This window comes from Schistocerca americana, chromosome 2 (assembly GCF_021461395.2).
Source record: "Schistocerca americana isolate TAMUIC-IGC-003095 chromosome 2, iqSchAmer2.1, whole genome shotgun sequence".
In the NCBI taxonomy this organism is placed as follows: domain Eukaryota; kingdom Metazoa; phylum Arthropoda; class Insecta; order Orthoptera; family Acrididae; genus Schistocerca; species Schistocerca americana.
This window is the reverse complement of record NC_060120.1, coordinates 133,389,155-133,404,048: the sequence shown is the minus strand read 5'-3', so window position 1 is coordinate 133,404,048 and position 14,894 is coordinate 133,389,155. Positions and strand designations below refer to the sequence as shown.

The 14,894-nt window shown below is 40.7% G+C and overlaps 1 protein-coding gene across 1 annotated transcript in view; it reads right to left on the bottom strand.

The window, feature by feature from the left end:
• Positions 1 to 14,894, bottom strand: part of LOC124596135 (cytochrome b5 reductase 4) — a 343,575-nt gene that overhangs the window by 33,149 nt on the left and 295,532 nt on the right. Inside the window, exon 8 of the mRNA XM_047135155.1 lies at positions 6,290 to 6,379. Within this exon, the coding sequence (XP_046991111.1) occupies positions 6,290 to 6,379 (90 nt within the window). The remainder of the gene's footprint in view (positions 1 to 6,289; positions 6,380 to 14,894) is intronic.

Sequence of the window (14,894 nt, the reverse complement as noted above, 5' to 3'; positions counted from 1 at the left end):
ACCTTTAGTGTCAAACCTGAGAGGCGGTGTGTCTGAAATGTTTTCCTCAGCCACCCATAAGAAAGACGCATTCCCTCAATACCAGGTGTCGTGGTTCCGACCTCTGTCATAGAAGCATCAAAATAAGGGGTGAAATCTGGGTAAGAAGCAGTGCACGGTGGTGTTGAGCAGAAGTGTGGTGAAATTTAGTGCCAATATGACATCATTAACCCTCCTCACATCTCACATGAACTTATGAGCTCTGCCCTTTTTTTTGCGTGTTGACACCTTGCTGTTTGAAGCGTTGCTGTGTCCAAGGCTGACGTCACAGCAGGCCACACTTTTGCACTGTTACAGAGGAAAGTTTTACACACCTTTGTATCAAATTTCAAAATTATGCATTGCAATGGGAGACAATTATGGAGTTTTGAGAAAGTGGTCCATCAACTGTGTTGTGCAGTGTACTTTGGAACAACTTCATGTACAAGTAAATCCATACCACCAAAATGGCATTTGAATGCCTATTGCTCTATCTCTGAAGCATTAAGGAGCATTGCAGGAATATCAGATCATTATCATACACAAGGACCTGCAGTTTAATTCCTGCATTACAAGAACCATACTGTATTACGTTGCACCAATAGAAGCTCTGGTATTTGGAAGTAAGTCAAAGACATACATTTCTGAAATACAATACAAAAGGAAAGTTGTTAAATATTATAACATACTTATAAGAATTACACTATAACCACTGTGAAAGAAATTTACTTCATTTTATATTACTTACTGTGCAGATGCTCTTTAATGTAGTACTAATAGTTTTAATAGTAGTAGTAGTAATCAAAAGTAGTTCTTCAATGCATTCTTATACACAATATTTCCCACAAGATACAAAACAAACTCTGGCAAACTGCTGAAAACAACCGTACTCATACAATTAACTTCTTTCTAAATTAATGTTAAAGTCATTAAGCAGATATTGGTTTTAATTCTCATATTGCAATTACGATTTGTAATTATTTTTGAGAGAAATTTACTGTTGGTAACAATGAAGTACATGAAGCAGTGTTCAAAATTAAACTGTGGTAATAGCACCACAGTGCTCTAAGATATTTTTGGACGGTGTTCAAAAACTAATACCAGATAAGCAAACCTGACAAAAATTTAGTCACTCCCATGAGACATAATATTGAAACTGTCTAACACTGCTGCTCTGTTCAGCAGTGACAAGGGTCCTCAGGTTTCTTGAGGAATGTCATATCTAGCTGAAGCAACAAAATTACCATCCAATACCCCTGACATCGATTTGTTCTTGATCTTGTTAGAACATATCCTGAGCTCAAACATAATGAGGTACCTTGAACAGAATGACCATCTCAATACTAACCAGCATGGATTTCAAAAACATTGATCATGTTAAACTCAACTTGCGCTTTTCTCACATGACATACTAAATGCTTTGGATCAAGGCAATCAGATGATGCTGTATTTCTTAAGTTCTGGAGAGGGGGGGGAAAAAAACTGACTCAGTACCACACTCCATAATATGGGATACCAAATTAAATTTGTGACTGGATTGAGGACTTTTTCGTAGGGAGGACGTAACATGTTATCTTGGATGGAGAGTCATTGTCAGATGTATAAGTAACTATGGGTGTGTCCCACGGAAGTGTGTTGGAACCCTTGCTGTTCATATTGTATGTTAATGACCTTCCAGACAATATTAATAATAAAATCAGGCTTTTTGAAGATGAGGCAGTTATCTATAATGAAGCACGATCTGAAAGGAGCCACATAAATATTCAGTCAGATCTTGATAAGATTTCAAAGTGTTGCAAAGATTGACAACTCGCTTTAAATGTTCCGAAATGTAAACTTTTCACTTTACAAAATTAAAAAATGTTGTAATCAGTCAACTCGTACAGCACTTGGGTGAAACACTTTGAGGGATATGAAATGGAATGATCACATAGATTCAGACATGGGTAAAGCAGGTGGTAGACTTCGGTTTATTGGTAGAATAATAGGGAGGCGCAATCAATCTACAATGGAGACTGCTTATAAATCACTCATGCAAACAGTTCTAGAATATTGTTCAAGTGTGTGGGACCCATACAAGGTGGACCTAACAGGGGATATTAAACTTATACAGAGAAGGACAGCATGAATGGCCACAGGTTTGTTTAATCTGTGGGAGAGTGTCACAGAGGTACTGAAGGGACTGACTCTTGTAGATAGATCTAATCTATCCCAATGAAGCCTATTAACAAAGTTTCACACTTCACCCACTACTCCGAATAGCCCCAGATATTTCATACTGGATTCATGATTGGGTGACCTGGTGGTTAGCCTGAGGTACAACACGGTTACAGAGTATTAATCAAACCAGGAATATATGTGTGCAGCATCGAAAACATGATTGCTGTCCTCTTACAAGATGAGAGTGTCCACAACCTACACATCATGAACACACACATGAAACGGAAACACTTGGCCACCAACCCTCACCTCCACAGTCGAGGTCGCGAACAAAGCTTGTCCAGAGGTGCTCGACTTGTGGGTAAGCCAGTTAAAATCCTGGAGAGGGAAAAAATTTTCAGTACCTGTATTTGGTCAGGAAGGGCAGGAGAGGTGGTGGTGTGAAGTTTCTGATCACCAGACTATGGGCCAACATCCCGGTTTCAATACCAAACCTCTCCGCAGTGTCTCATAAAGTGAGGGCACATGATAATTTATTTCTATTTCATTTACATGCCAAGTTCCAAGGACCAAATTTAGGCAAGGTCATAGAACATGACAACACATGAAATCACAACGTTAAAGAAATGACGGATAAAAATAAAATGTTTATGAACCCAAAAAAAGTCAAGCCATAAGTTTAAGTAAATGCAGTCAACAATACAACATAAGAATCAGCTTAATTTTTCAAAGAACTCCTCGACAGAATAGAAGGAGTGGCCCATGAGGAAACTCTTCACTTTCTATTCGAAAGCATGTGAATTATTGCTAAGATTTTTGAATTCTTCTGGTAGCTTATTAAAAATGGATGCAGCAATATATTGCACACCTTTCTGCACAAGATTTAAGGAAGTCCGATCCAATTGCCACGTATTAATTGAGTGAAAGCTGCTTATTCTTGGAAATAAGCTGATATTGTCAACAACAAACGACAGTAAAGAATATATATATATTGAGGGGCCAATGTCAAAATACCCAGACTAGTGAACAGGGGCTGACAAGAGGTTAGCAAACTTACACCACGTATTGCCTGAACCACCCGTTTCTGAGCCAAAAATATCCTTTCAAAATGGGCAGAGTTACCCCAAAATATAATCCCATACAACACAAGCGAATGAAAATAAGCAACGTAGACTAATGATTGTGTCGAATGATTCCTTTCTTCAGATACCGTTCAAATAGTAAAAATGGCATCATTAAGTCTCTGAACAAGATCCTGAACTTGGGCTTTCCATGACAGAACACCTAGAAATTTGAACTGTTCAGTTTCACTAATCATAAGCCCATTTTCTGAAATTAAAACATTGGATTTTGTTGAACTGTGTGTTAGAAACTGTAAAAACTGAGCCTTACTGTGATGCAGCGTTAGTTTATTTCCTACAAGCCATGAACTTATGTCATGAACTGCACTATTTCAAACCAAGTGAATGTTGCACAGAACATCCTTTACTACCAAGCTAATGTCATCATCAAACAGAAACATTTTAGAGTTACTGTTGATGGTAATCCGTCCGTTGGGTGGGACATTAAACCTGGTGGTGCCCTTGGTGCTATTCGCAAGAGTAGGCTGTGCGCTGGCACCTAGTTTCCCCCTCTCCCTTCTATTATCATAAAATCAACATCTCTCTCTCTCTCTCTCTCTCTCTCTCTCTCTCTCACACGCACACACACCCACACACACACACACACACACACACAAAGTGTTCTTGTCCCACTCCTTCCCTAAATGGAGAAACAGCCTTGTCTGGAGTGGGTGGTGGGAAAATGGAAGGAGTCAAGAGAGGGAAGAATCTTTTCTTTATTTTTTATAGGTGGGAGGAGGGGCAGTTACTAAAGATCCACCAGAGCTTCCTCTCTCCATCTAAACAGAAAAGTCACAGTAATCAATCTGACCTCAAAAACCCTCAGTCCCACAAAAATTAAGGTAATTACTGACTAGCTATTCCATATCTTTTTAAGTCTTATTTTTATTTATACCAACTTATTAGGAAAGGATTGATTGCTACTTACCATAAAGATGACCAATTGAGTTGCAGATAGGCACTATGAAAAGACTTTTACACGTTATAGCTTTTAGCCAAAGCATTCTTTAGCAAAGGAAAACACGAGCGCGCGCGTGTGCGCGCGCACACACACACACACACACACACACACACACACACACACACACACACACACACACAACAGCATTTTTTTTTACTGGTATGACTACCAACCAGCTGTCCACCTGGGTGAATGGCCACTGTCAAACTGTGGCCAAGAGCACTGCAGACCACTCTGTGTGCTTAACATAGCATGCTTGATTTCAATGGCTGCTTCACAACCTGGGCAGTCTGGATCCTCTTCTCCACTACCTGCTTTTCTGAACTGTGCAGGTGGGAGTCATCACTCATCTGCTCCCTACCCATACCCTGATATCCCTCCCTTCCCCTGTACCACTCTAGATTTCTATTCACAAGACAGTCACAGTCCAGTCAGAGCTGCTGCTGGCTGCGATCATGTGTGCATGAAGTGTTATCACTTGTGTGAACATATGAGTGTGTGTTCTTTGCTGGAGAAGGCTTTGGTTGATAGTTATTAAGTGTAACAGTCTTTTAGTTGCACTTGTCTGCAACTCAAAGGTTATTTTTATGGTGAGTAGCAAACTATACTTTTCCTAATATTGTTGGTATTCCAACCTGAAGTTTCCATTGTTTGATTTTGCCAAATAGCTTGTAGTGTTATTTTGTAGGTACTCCTCTTCTAACTGATTAAGGCCATTAAATGTTGCAAATGGGTTATTATTAGGGATATGCGTGAATGCTATCAGTATGTTGCAGGATAAATGCGAAAAGTATAAAATACTGTGAGATATCACTTCTCTGGCAGACAGAAATTAGTAAGTAGAAATTACACATTAACTTGTTTTTTACTACCCATTTTCTTCAATTGTTTTTAAAGTAATTTGTCATGAATTTGTTGCCGAGAGAATCACAGTGAACAGACAGTGCAAACAAAGTGTAAAGGAACTCTACAGTTTCTCGCATGTAGCATCTCAGAAAAGAGAAGTTACTGAAGAACAGCTGGTTCATGAAAAAGTCTACATAAGGTGCAATGCCTGTGATACAGCTTTTTAGATTGAATTTTTAAGTTTTTATTGAACTACTTATCAATTTTTGAAATACGGACATAAAAAGCAATCTCCAAATTCTATGCACATTATCATCAAAAAATTATCTAAGATGCCTACTTGGGGCTTACACCATGCATCTGAACACTTGAAAGATAATGAACTACAAAGACTTGACAAAAAAGCTATATGCTAGACAGGCTCTTGAAATCTGGAACCCTGGTTTCTTAGATTAGCAACAACACTCATTTAGCTATAAAAAATAGTTCTTTGTTTTAGTGTCATGATTCTTATCTTATTACATAACAAGCACATGGTGTTCTTTTATTGACACACATCCTGGTAACTTACTATCATTTTGTACATATGTATCAGTCTTGTAACATTCATACTTTTTAAAAAAGTAAAAGAAGACAAAAATGAAGCTAGAATGAGATTTTCACCCTGCAGCAGAGAGTGCGCTGATATGAAACTTCCTGTCAGACTAAAACTGTGTGCTGGACCGAGACTCGAACTCAGGACCTTTGCCTTTCACGGGCAAGTGCTCTACCATCTGAGCTACCCATGCACGACTCATGCCCCGTCCTCACAGTTTGGAAGGTAGGAGACGGGGTACTGGCAGAAATAAAGCTTTGAGGACGGGGCACGAGTCGTGGATGGTAGAGCACTTGCCCGCGAAAGGCAAAGGTCCTGAGTTTGAGTCTCGGTCCAGCACACAGTTTTAATCTGACAAATGAAGCTCCCTCATTCTGCCCCTTTCATTAGGTATTTCACTTCATACTGTTTATAATCAAACAGCAGCCACATCACAAAGCCGTGTCTACTACATGATAGGTTTGAAAGGATTAATGCCAATTCACTGTGAATGAATGTTACATCTAATGAAATACCAAACAGGTTTCTTAAAGTCAGTGATGTAAGATTAGTAAAATGAATAATTTAAATATGTAAGTAATTACACACCTGTTATTTTCTTTCTGTAAAGTATCCAATTGCTCTCTCCATAATATATCTCTCTCCTTGCAATTGAAGAACATCATGTTAACTTGCTGGCTACAACAATTAAAAATTCATTAGGATTTTTTCAATACTGAATTTGATGAACGAAATTTTACAACATATGCCAAATCCATGTTACAATAAACTTGTTTTGATCCAGGATGTCATCAAAATTGTGGTCATGAAGTACTCGGTTAAGCTCAATATGCACAAAAAATGTACCATAGGAAGAATTACAGCAAGTCTTATGACAACAAATTCTGTAGCTTTGTCTACCAATCAAGCTATCACTTTACAACACAACATAAACTATGGCTACACTACAGATCAGTCTTCACCACAACCTTTATTCCAAAAAAGAATACAGAAGCAAAATAAATATTGCCTGTGCCCTTTTCTATCTCTGTCTATTCACTGCAATGTCACACACCACATGTTAAAGGTCATAGCCTAAGTCTGGCGTTGATAAGTTCAACTCGTCCCATTTTCTTGTGAAATACAGAAGGACAAGAATGCTATAAAAACATGAATTATTTTGAGAATCATTTACAGACCTCAAGTATACACACATTACTAAAATTTCATAGAAATAAGAAGAATTAAAGAGGAAACAGCAAACCTTAGGTTTTAATCACTGGGGCCACTTCAATTTGACTGCCAAACTGTTATGTTATTTTCAGCACTGATTAAACTATCTGAGTTTGTATGCAAATTGCAACTGAAACCACACTGCGAGCAGCAGCATCAGTGCATGATGGGAGCAGTAACTGGGTGGGGGAAAGGAGGAGGCTGGGGCGGGGAGGGACAGTATGGTGGGGATGGCGGACAGCAAAATGCTGCAGGTTGAGAAGCAGAAAAGGAGACACATAGAGAGGAAAATAAAAAATGTCCCCCCCCCCCCCCCCCCCCCCCTCTGCCCTGCCCGCCACCCAACCTGCAGCACTTCACTGTCCACCATCCCCAACATACTATCCCTCCCCCTCCTCACCCCAGCTGCCTCCTTTCCCCCACCCAGTCGCCATGCCGATTATGCACCTTTGCTCTTGCTCCCAGTGTGGTTTCAGTTGCCTGACTCTGATATATGGTGAGTAGCGACTTTCCTTCTCATAATGTTGTTACATTCCATCCTGGATTTTCCATTATTATAAATCAGAACGTTATCCTTACAGAAGGAGCCTAATTAGTAAGATGAGATGATGTTTCACATGCACTAGGGCAGAAATATACAGTCCTTTATATAATTAAGAAACCAAAACCAAACAGAACTCAAAAAGAAAACCTTACAATTATCAGACCACAAGTTACACATTACATTATAAGCAAAACACATTTACAGGAATGAAGTATTTACATTTTGGTGGAAGTGACAGTGGTAATTATTTCACAAACATGCAATTTTTCCACATGATTGAAAACTTTTTTGGGATAACTCCACGATTATCTTGCGACATTTGAGAAAAATTCTTGTATCTGTAGTAAACAAAAACAATTTCTACTTAAACACTGTAATATGCTTTAACTGCAAAGACTAATAAAAACTAACAACTGCATAATGAAGTAATAACAAATAAATCAATACATCAGTGATAAAATCTTATAGTAAGATAGATGCCATGTTAGTAGAGTTCACAATATGTGTTTCCCATAGAGCACTCCACAGCATGCAATTACATGAAGAATAAATGACACTATAAGCTGCACACACAATACTGTATTCTCCACCTGGTAGTGTATTCCTCTTACATAAAATAATATGACTGTAGAATAATGAGTATCCCTTCAGTTCAGATCCTCTGACAAGGGAAGCATACATCCATTTTGTACATCTTCTACACAACTGCAGTACATACTTAAACGTAAAAAACGCTGCTCTAGTACAATGTGTTTCTCAAGTACTTTTGCAAAATGTGGGTTCAAAATTTTATGAGCCTTTTCATACCTTAGGAAAGCAGCAGCAGTCAAGCAGCGAAGTTGGCCCAGCTGCTAAAGGTGGCAGACTAGAGGCCTACCCATACTGTGTTCTGAGTCTCATCTTTTTTTTCTAATCTACACCAAAAACTTTCACTACTACAACAAAGCAGGTTTTTTTGGAAAGGAACAATCGTGACAACAGCAGCAGCAACAGCAGCAGCACCAGCAATGATGTACATACATAGTAACATACATTAAAGAGCCAGAGAAACAGGTAGACTTGCCTAATATCATGTAGTGCCCCCACAAGCACACAGAAGTGCCACAACACAACTAATGTCTGAAGTAGTGCTGGAGGGAACTGACACCATGAATCCAGCAGGGCTGTCCATAAATCCATAAGAGCATGCTGCAAAGTATTCCAGATATGCTCAATAATGTTCATGTCTGGGGAGATTGGTGGACAGTGGAAGTGTTTAAACTCAGAAGTGTTTTCCTGGAGCCACTCTGTAGCAATTCTGGGCATTTGGGGTGTCGCACTGTCCTGCCTGAATTCCCCAAATCTGCCAGAAAGCATAATGGACATGAATGGATGCAGGTGATCAGATAGGATGCTCACGTATGTGTCATCTGTCAGAATCATATCTAGACATATCAGGGGTCCAATGTCACTCCAACTGCACACACCCCACGTCATTACAGAGCCTCCACCATCTTGAACAGTCTCCTGCTGACATATAGGGTCCACACTCTTACACATCCATCCCACAATACAATCTGAAACAAGAATCGTCAGACCAGGCAACATGTTTCCAGTCATCAACAGTCCTATGACAGCCTTGATGGGTCCATGTGAGGCGTAAAGCTGTGTGTCATGCAGTCATCAAGGGTACATGAATGGGTCTTCAGCTCTGGAGGTCCTTATCAATGATGTTTCATTGAATGGTTCGCACACCAACACTTGTTCATCTACATCTACATCCATACTCCGCAATCCACCATACGGTACGTGGCAGAGGGTACCTTGTACCACAACTAGCATCTTCTCTCCCTGTTCCACTCCCAAACAGAACGAGGGAAAAATGACTGCCGATATGCCTCTGTACGAGCCCTAATCTCTCTTATCTTATCTTTGTGGTCTTTCTGCGAAATGTAAGTTGGCGGCAGTAAAATTGTACTGCAGTCAGCCTCAAATGCTGGTTCTCTAAATTTCCTCAGTAGCGATTCACGAAAAGAACGCCTCCTTTCCTCTAGAGACTCCCACCCAAGTTCCTGAAGCATTTCCATAACACTCGCATGATGATCAAACCTACCAGTAACAAATCTAGCAGCCCACCTCTGAATTGCTTCTATGTCCCCCTTAATCCGACCTGATAGGGATCCCAAACGCTCGAGCAGTACTCAAGAATAGGTCGTATTAGTGTTTTATACGTGGTCTCCTTTACAGATGAACCACATCTTCCCAAAATTCTACCAATGAACCAAAGATGACTATCCGCCTTCCCCACAACTGCCATTACATGCTTGTCCCATTCATATCGCTCTGCAATGTTACGCCCAAATATTTAATCGACGTGACTGTGTCAAGCGCTAAACTACTAATGGAGTATTCAAACATTACGGGATTCTTTTTCCTATTCATCTGCATTAATTTACATTTATCTATATTTAGAGTTAGCTGCCATTCTTTACACCAATCACAAATCCTGTCCAAGCCAGCCCAGCTTTGAAATCTGCAGCAATATGCAGAAGGGTTGCACTTCTATCATGCTGAACAATTCTTTTCAGTCACCAATGGTCCCATTCTTGCAGGACCTTTTCCCGGCCACAGCGATGTTGGAGATTTGATGTTTTACCAGATTCCTGACATTCACAGTACCCTCGTGAAATGGTCATACAGGAAAATCCCCTCTTCATCGCCACCTCGGAGATGCTGTGATGTTCAAACTTACTCAAATCTTATAAACTGCCACTGTTGCAGCAGTAACCGATATAACAACTGCACCAGTCACTTGCTGTCTTACGTAAGAGTTGCCAACTGCAGAGCTGTATTGTGCCTTTTTACACATCTCTGTATTTGAATATACATGCCTACAACAGTTTCTTTGCCACTTCTGTGTATAACAATGAATCATGACACTGTTGTGTCTACCTTACAATGTATACTTTTATAACCCAGTCAAAAATTTCATGAAGTGATTACAGAATGCTCATATATTGTTGCAACACTAGAGATAATTACCACGTCATGGACACTGAATGCTCTTCACTCCCTGGAACTGCATTAGTTAGCAGTTCCAGTGTTCATAGCTATGTGTACATATATGTGGTATGAGTCTACAATTATATCTCAACAGCTATTACTTAAAACTGTTATTTGGTGGGTTTTCCACTGTCATATTTAAAATCTAATGTGTGTGTTACAAAGTGGCATTCATAAAACATGGTTAGCAAAAAGTCTGTACTATGTGCAATTAAAAAACTCATATATGCTGTTGGAGCAGTTGACAGATGTCTGCAATTCATCAAGTGTATAGCCTTGGGAAGCATTGCAACTATACAAAGCTTCTATTAACTAGGATAGATTCATAAATCTTTTGAAGTAAAAACTTAACAATGAGCACCATTCCAACATTAACCTAGCGAGTTTTAGGGAAATTACTGAAAATCTTAAGCTGGATATACAGATGGGGACTTTAATCCCTCTTGCAGTAAAGCAGCATTTGGAATTTAGGTCCTGTAGCAGATATTGTAACTAACACTGTGTTACATCTAGTTTTCCCTTAAAGTGGAGTATGTATTATATACATTTATTATAAATTAACTCCTATTTTCTAGTTTGCCAACAACTATAATTTACCTCAAAAAGATTCAGGAAACTAGCAATTTTAACTACAGGTTTTTCTGTTGCCTTAACAGGAATCTTGTTTCACATATTTGATTCAGTTCTCAAACAGAATTAGTAATTTTGTAGCTCAACAGATTAAAAGATGATCAGCAGGCTCAGTTTAACATTATTTGTTTGCTGTCCTGTAATATATTGGTCCAGCCAAATGCAGCCCCACTGTGAATGCTATTCTTGAACACAGGATGAGCTGGTTGATGTTTCTAAGCAGTTAGAAATCACCCACTATCATCAAACAATTGGCAGCTGTCGCAAATCTGTGTGCTGGAAGAGCTCCCGAGAGTCATGCACCAATGGCACTGGTACCAAAGGTACCTCAAGAACTCTTCTGTCGATCCTGTTTCCTCTGCAGGAATTAAGGGAGCTATCATTATTCATCCACCTGACTGCAAGTCGTATTTCAGTGGTAGATCTAGGCATCCTGTACAGGGTACACACAGACCAGGGAGGACTCAGGATGTTTCACTGATCCCCTTAACCAACAAGTTAAAGGTGCTGCCTTTCACTGAAACCAAAAATGATCCAGTGGGGCTAACTTCATCCATTTTGGAGAAACCTATTTTGTCCTGCATCAAGGAGGTGGCACACAACAGGTTAGGGGTCTATTAATCATTGGCAGTGCAAACATATGGCAAATGATAGTTCCCCTTAGGGAAACAGCAGCAAGAGACAGGAAAAGACACCAGATGCACTCAATGTGTATGCCTGGGGGCCTCATTCAACACGTTATTGAGGCTATTCTGTCAACCACTGAGGGAACAGGATGCAACCAACTGCAAACCGTGGAACACGAAGGAACAAATGATGCCTGTCGTCTGGGATCTGAGGTCATACTTGGATCATTCTAGCAATTGGCAGAGAAGGTTGAGAAGACTAGCCTTGCGCAAGGAGTTTTAACAAAGCTCACAATTTGCAGCATTGTCCCCAGAATTGATCGTGGCCTCTTGGTCCTGAGTCAAGTGGAAGGAGGACTGAAAAGAGATTTTGAAGGTTCTGTGACAAGCTAGGTTGCGACTTCCTGGACTCATGCCATAGGGTTGAGAACTGTATGGTCCCCTTAAATGGGTCAGCTGTGCACTTCACATCAGAGGCTGTTACTCAGGTAGCTGACTGTATATGGGTTACACACAAGGGTTTTTTGGATTGGTGATTCTCCATCCAATCCATATAATGACAGCAGTAGGAAACCCACAAGTATCGGTGAAAGCTCGAAAGAAATGCCTCCCACCTGTGAGAGTATTAAAATCTTAGTGATTAACTGTTGAATCATTTGCAACAAAGTGCCAGAGTTTGCAGTGCTCCTGAAAAGCAGTGATCTTCACATAACACTAGGTATAGAAAGCTGGTTGTAACCTGAAACTGATAGCAGCGAGATCTTTGGAGAGCATTTAATTGTATATCAAAAGGATAGCCTAATGGGAAATCAAGGTGGTGTATTTGTCACAACTGATGAGAAACTCAAATTCTCTGAAATAGAAACTGAAGTTGCATGTGAGACTGACTGAGCATGACTCAGTTCAGGAGTAGTGGACATGAAATGGTAATTGGATCCTTTTACTGCCCACCAGACTCATCTCATGTATCGGAAAACTTTACAGCAAACATCAGTTCTCTTGTATGGAAATTCCCCATTCATACTGTAATCACTGATAGAAACTTTAATCACTCAACAATTAATTGTGAAAACTACAGTTTTGTTAGTGGTTGTTGTGATAAGACAGCCTGTGAAACATAATTAAATGTCATCCCAAAACTACATAGAACATATAGTTTGGAACCCCATTCATGATGGAAATATATTGGATCTAATGGCAAAAAATAGACCTGAACTCTTTGAGGATTTCCTCATTGAAAGTGGTATCAGTGGCCATGAGGAGGTTTTGGCAACAATGACTTCCAAAGTAGAACACACAACTAAAACAAGCAGAAAGATATATACGTTCAGTACAATAATGTTATATCTCAGCCGGCCGAAGTGGCCATGCGGTTAAAGGCGCTGCAGTCTGGAACCGCAAGACCGCTACGGTCGCAGGTTCGAATCCTGCCACGGGCATGGATGTTTGTGATGTCCTTAGGTTAGTTAGGTTTAACTAGTTCTAAGTTCTAGGGGACTAATGACCTCAGCAGTTGAGTCCCATAGTGCTCAGAGCCATTTGAACCATTTTTTTGTTATATCTCAATGTGGAACTTGAAACTTTCAGCACAGGGCAAGAGCATGTAGAGGAACTATGGCTCAAATTTAAAATAATAGTTGACCCCACACTGGATAGATACCTTTCCAGCAGAACAGATCATAATGGGAGGGAACCTCCATGGTATACAGTCACTTAAAAGAAAATCCTAAATAAACAGAAATTACTGCATAATTGGTGCAAAACTAAGTATAGGCTTAGAGAGATATTTTTTTTTTTTTTTTTTTTTTGTTATGGTTTTAGGGCGCAAGCGCAAAACTGCTAATGGTCATTAGTGCCCGGTCTGTGACTTAGGAAAAGGTAAAAAAACGAAAATGGAAACCAGCAGCAATGGGAACGAAACTCAAAAAATTGTAGAAACTAAAAACAGAAGGAAAGCTTAAAAAACCACTACAGAAGGGGGTTGGTGGTCCCCAAAAAGAGCTTCAAATGTCTGACGTCATCTCACTGGCACTAATAAACTCGAGAACGCGATCAGCTGAGCGCGTGTCACCTGCTAAAATGGACGATATATCAGGCGACAGCTGTAGACGGGCGCGTAACGGAGTAAAATAGGGGCACTCAAGTAAAAGGTGTCTTACCGTCCACAGCTGAGAGCAGTGGGGACAGAGTGGGGGGAGGATCGCCACTTAAAAGATGTCGATGGCTAGAAAGACAGTGCCCTATTCGGAGTCTAGTTAAAATTACCTCCTCCCGACAACGCGGTCGGGAGGAAGAGGTCCAAGCACAGGGAAGAGCTTTCACGTGCCGTAATTTATTACGGGGAAGTGTCGAGCAATGTGCATGCCATAAAAGAACAACACGACGACATAAAACACTCCGTAGATCGGCGAAGGTAATCATGCGAATAGCTGGCCGAAGAAGAGAGACTGCAGCCTTGGCCGCTATATCGGCCACCTCATTTCCACAGATACCAAAGTGTCCTGGGATCCAGAGGAATGCCTCAGAGATGCCCCCCGAGTGCAGCATGTGGAGGCAGTTCTGAATCCGGTGGACCAGAGGGTGGACAGGGTAGAGAGCTTGGAGACTGAGGAATTGGCTGAGAGAATCTGAACAGATAACATACTGTATCCGCTGATGGCAGCGGATGTATTGGACAGCATGGAGAACAGCGTAAAGCTTCGCACTATAAACCGAACACTGGTCGGGAAGCCGAAATCGATTTGGGGTGTTGCCAACAATATAGGCACTCCCTACACCTAACGATGTTTCCGAGCCATCAGTGTAAATAAATGTGGCTTCCTTCATTTGTGCACATAGAGCAGCAAATGCCCGACAATAAACAAGTGAAGGTGTACCATCCTTGGGAAACTGACAAACGTCACGGAGCAGGCAGATCCGGGGATGGAGCCAGGGCGGTGCTGTACCCCAAGTTGTCAAGAAGGTTTTAGGAAAGCGGAAGGAAAGAGAATGGAGCAGTTGACGGAAGCGGACTCCCGGTGGTAGTAGGGAGAAGGGGCGGCCTGCATACCCTACATCAAAGGAGGCGTCAAAAAAAAGGTCATGGGCTGGATTAGCAGGCATGGAAGACAGATGGCTAGCATAACGACTCAGAAGGACT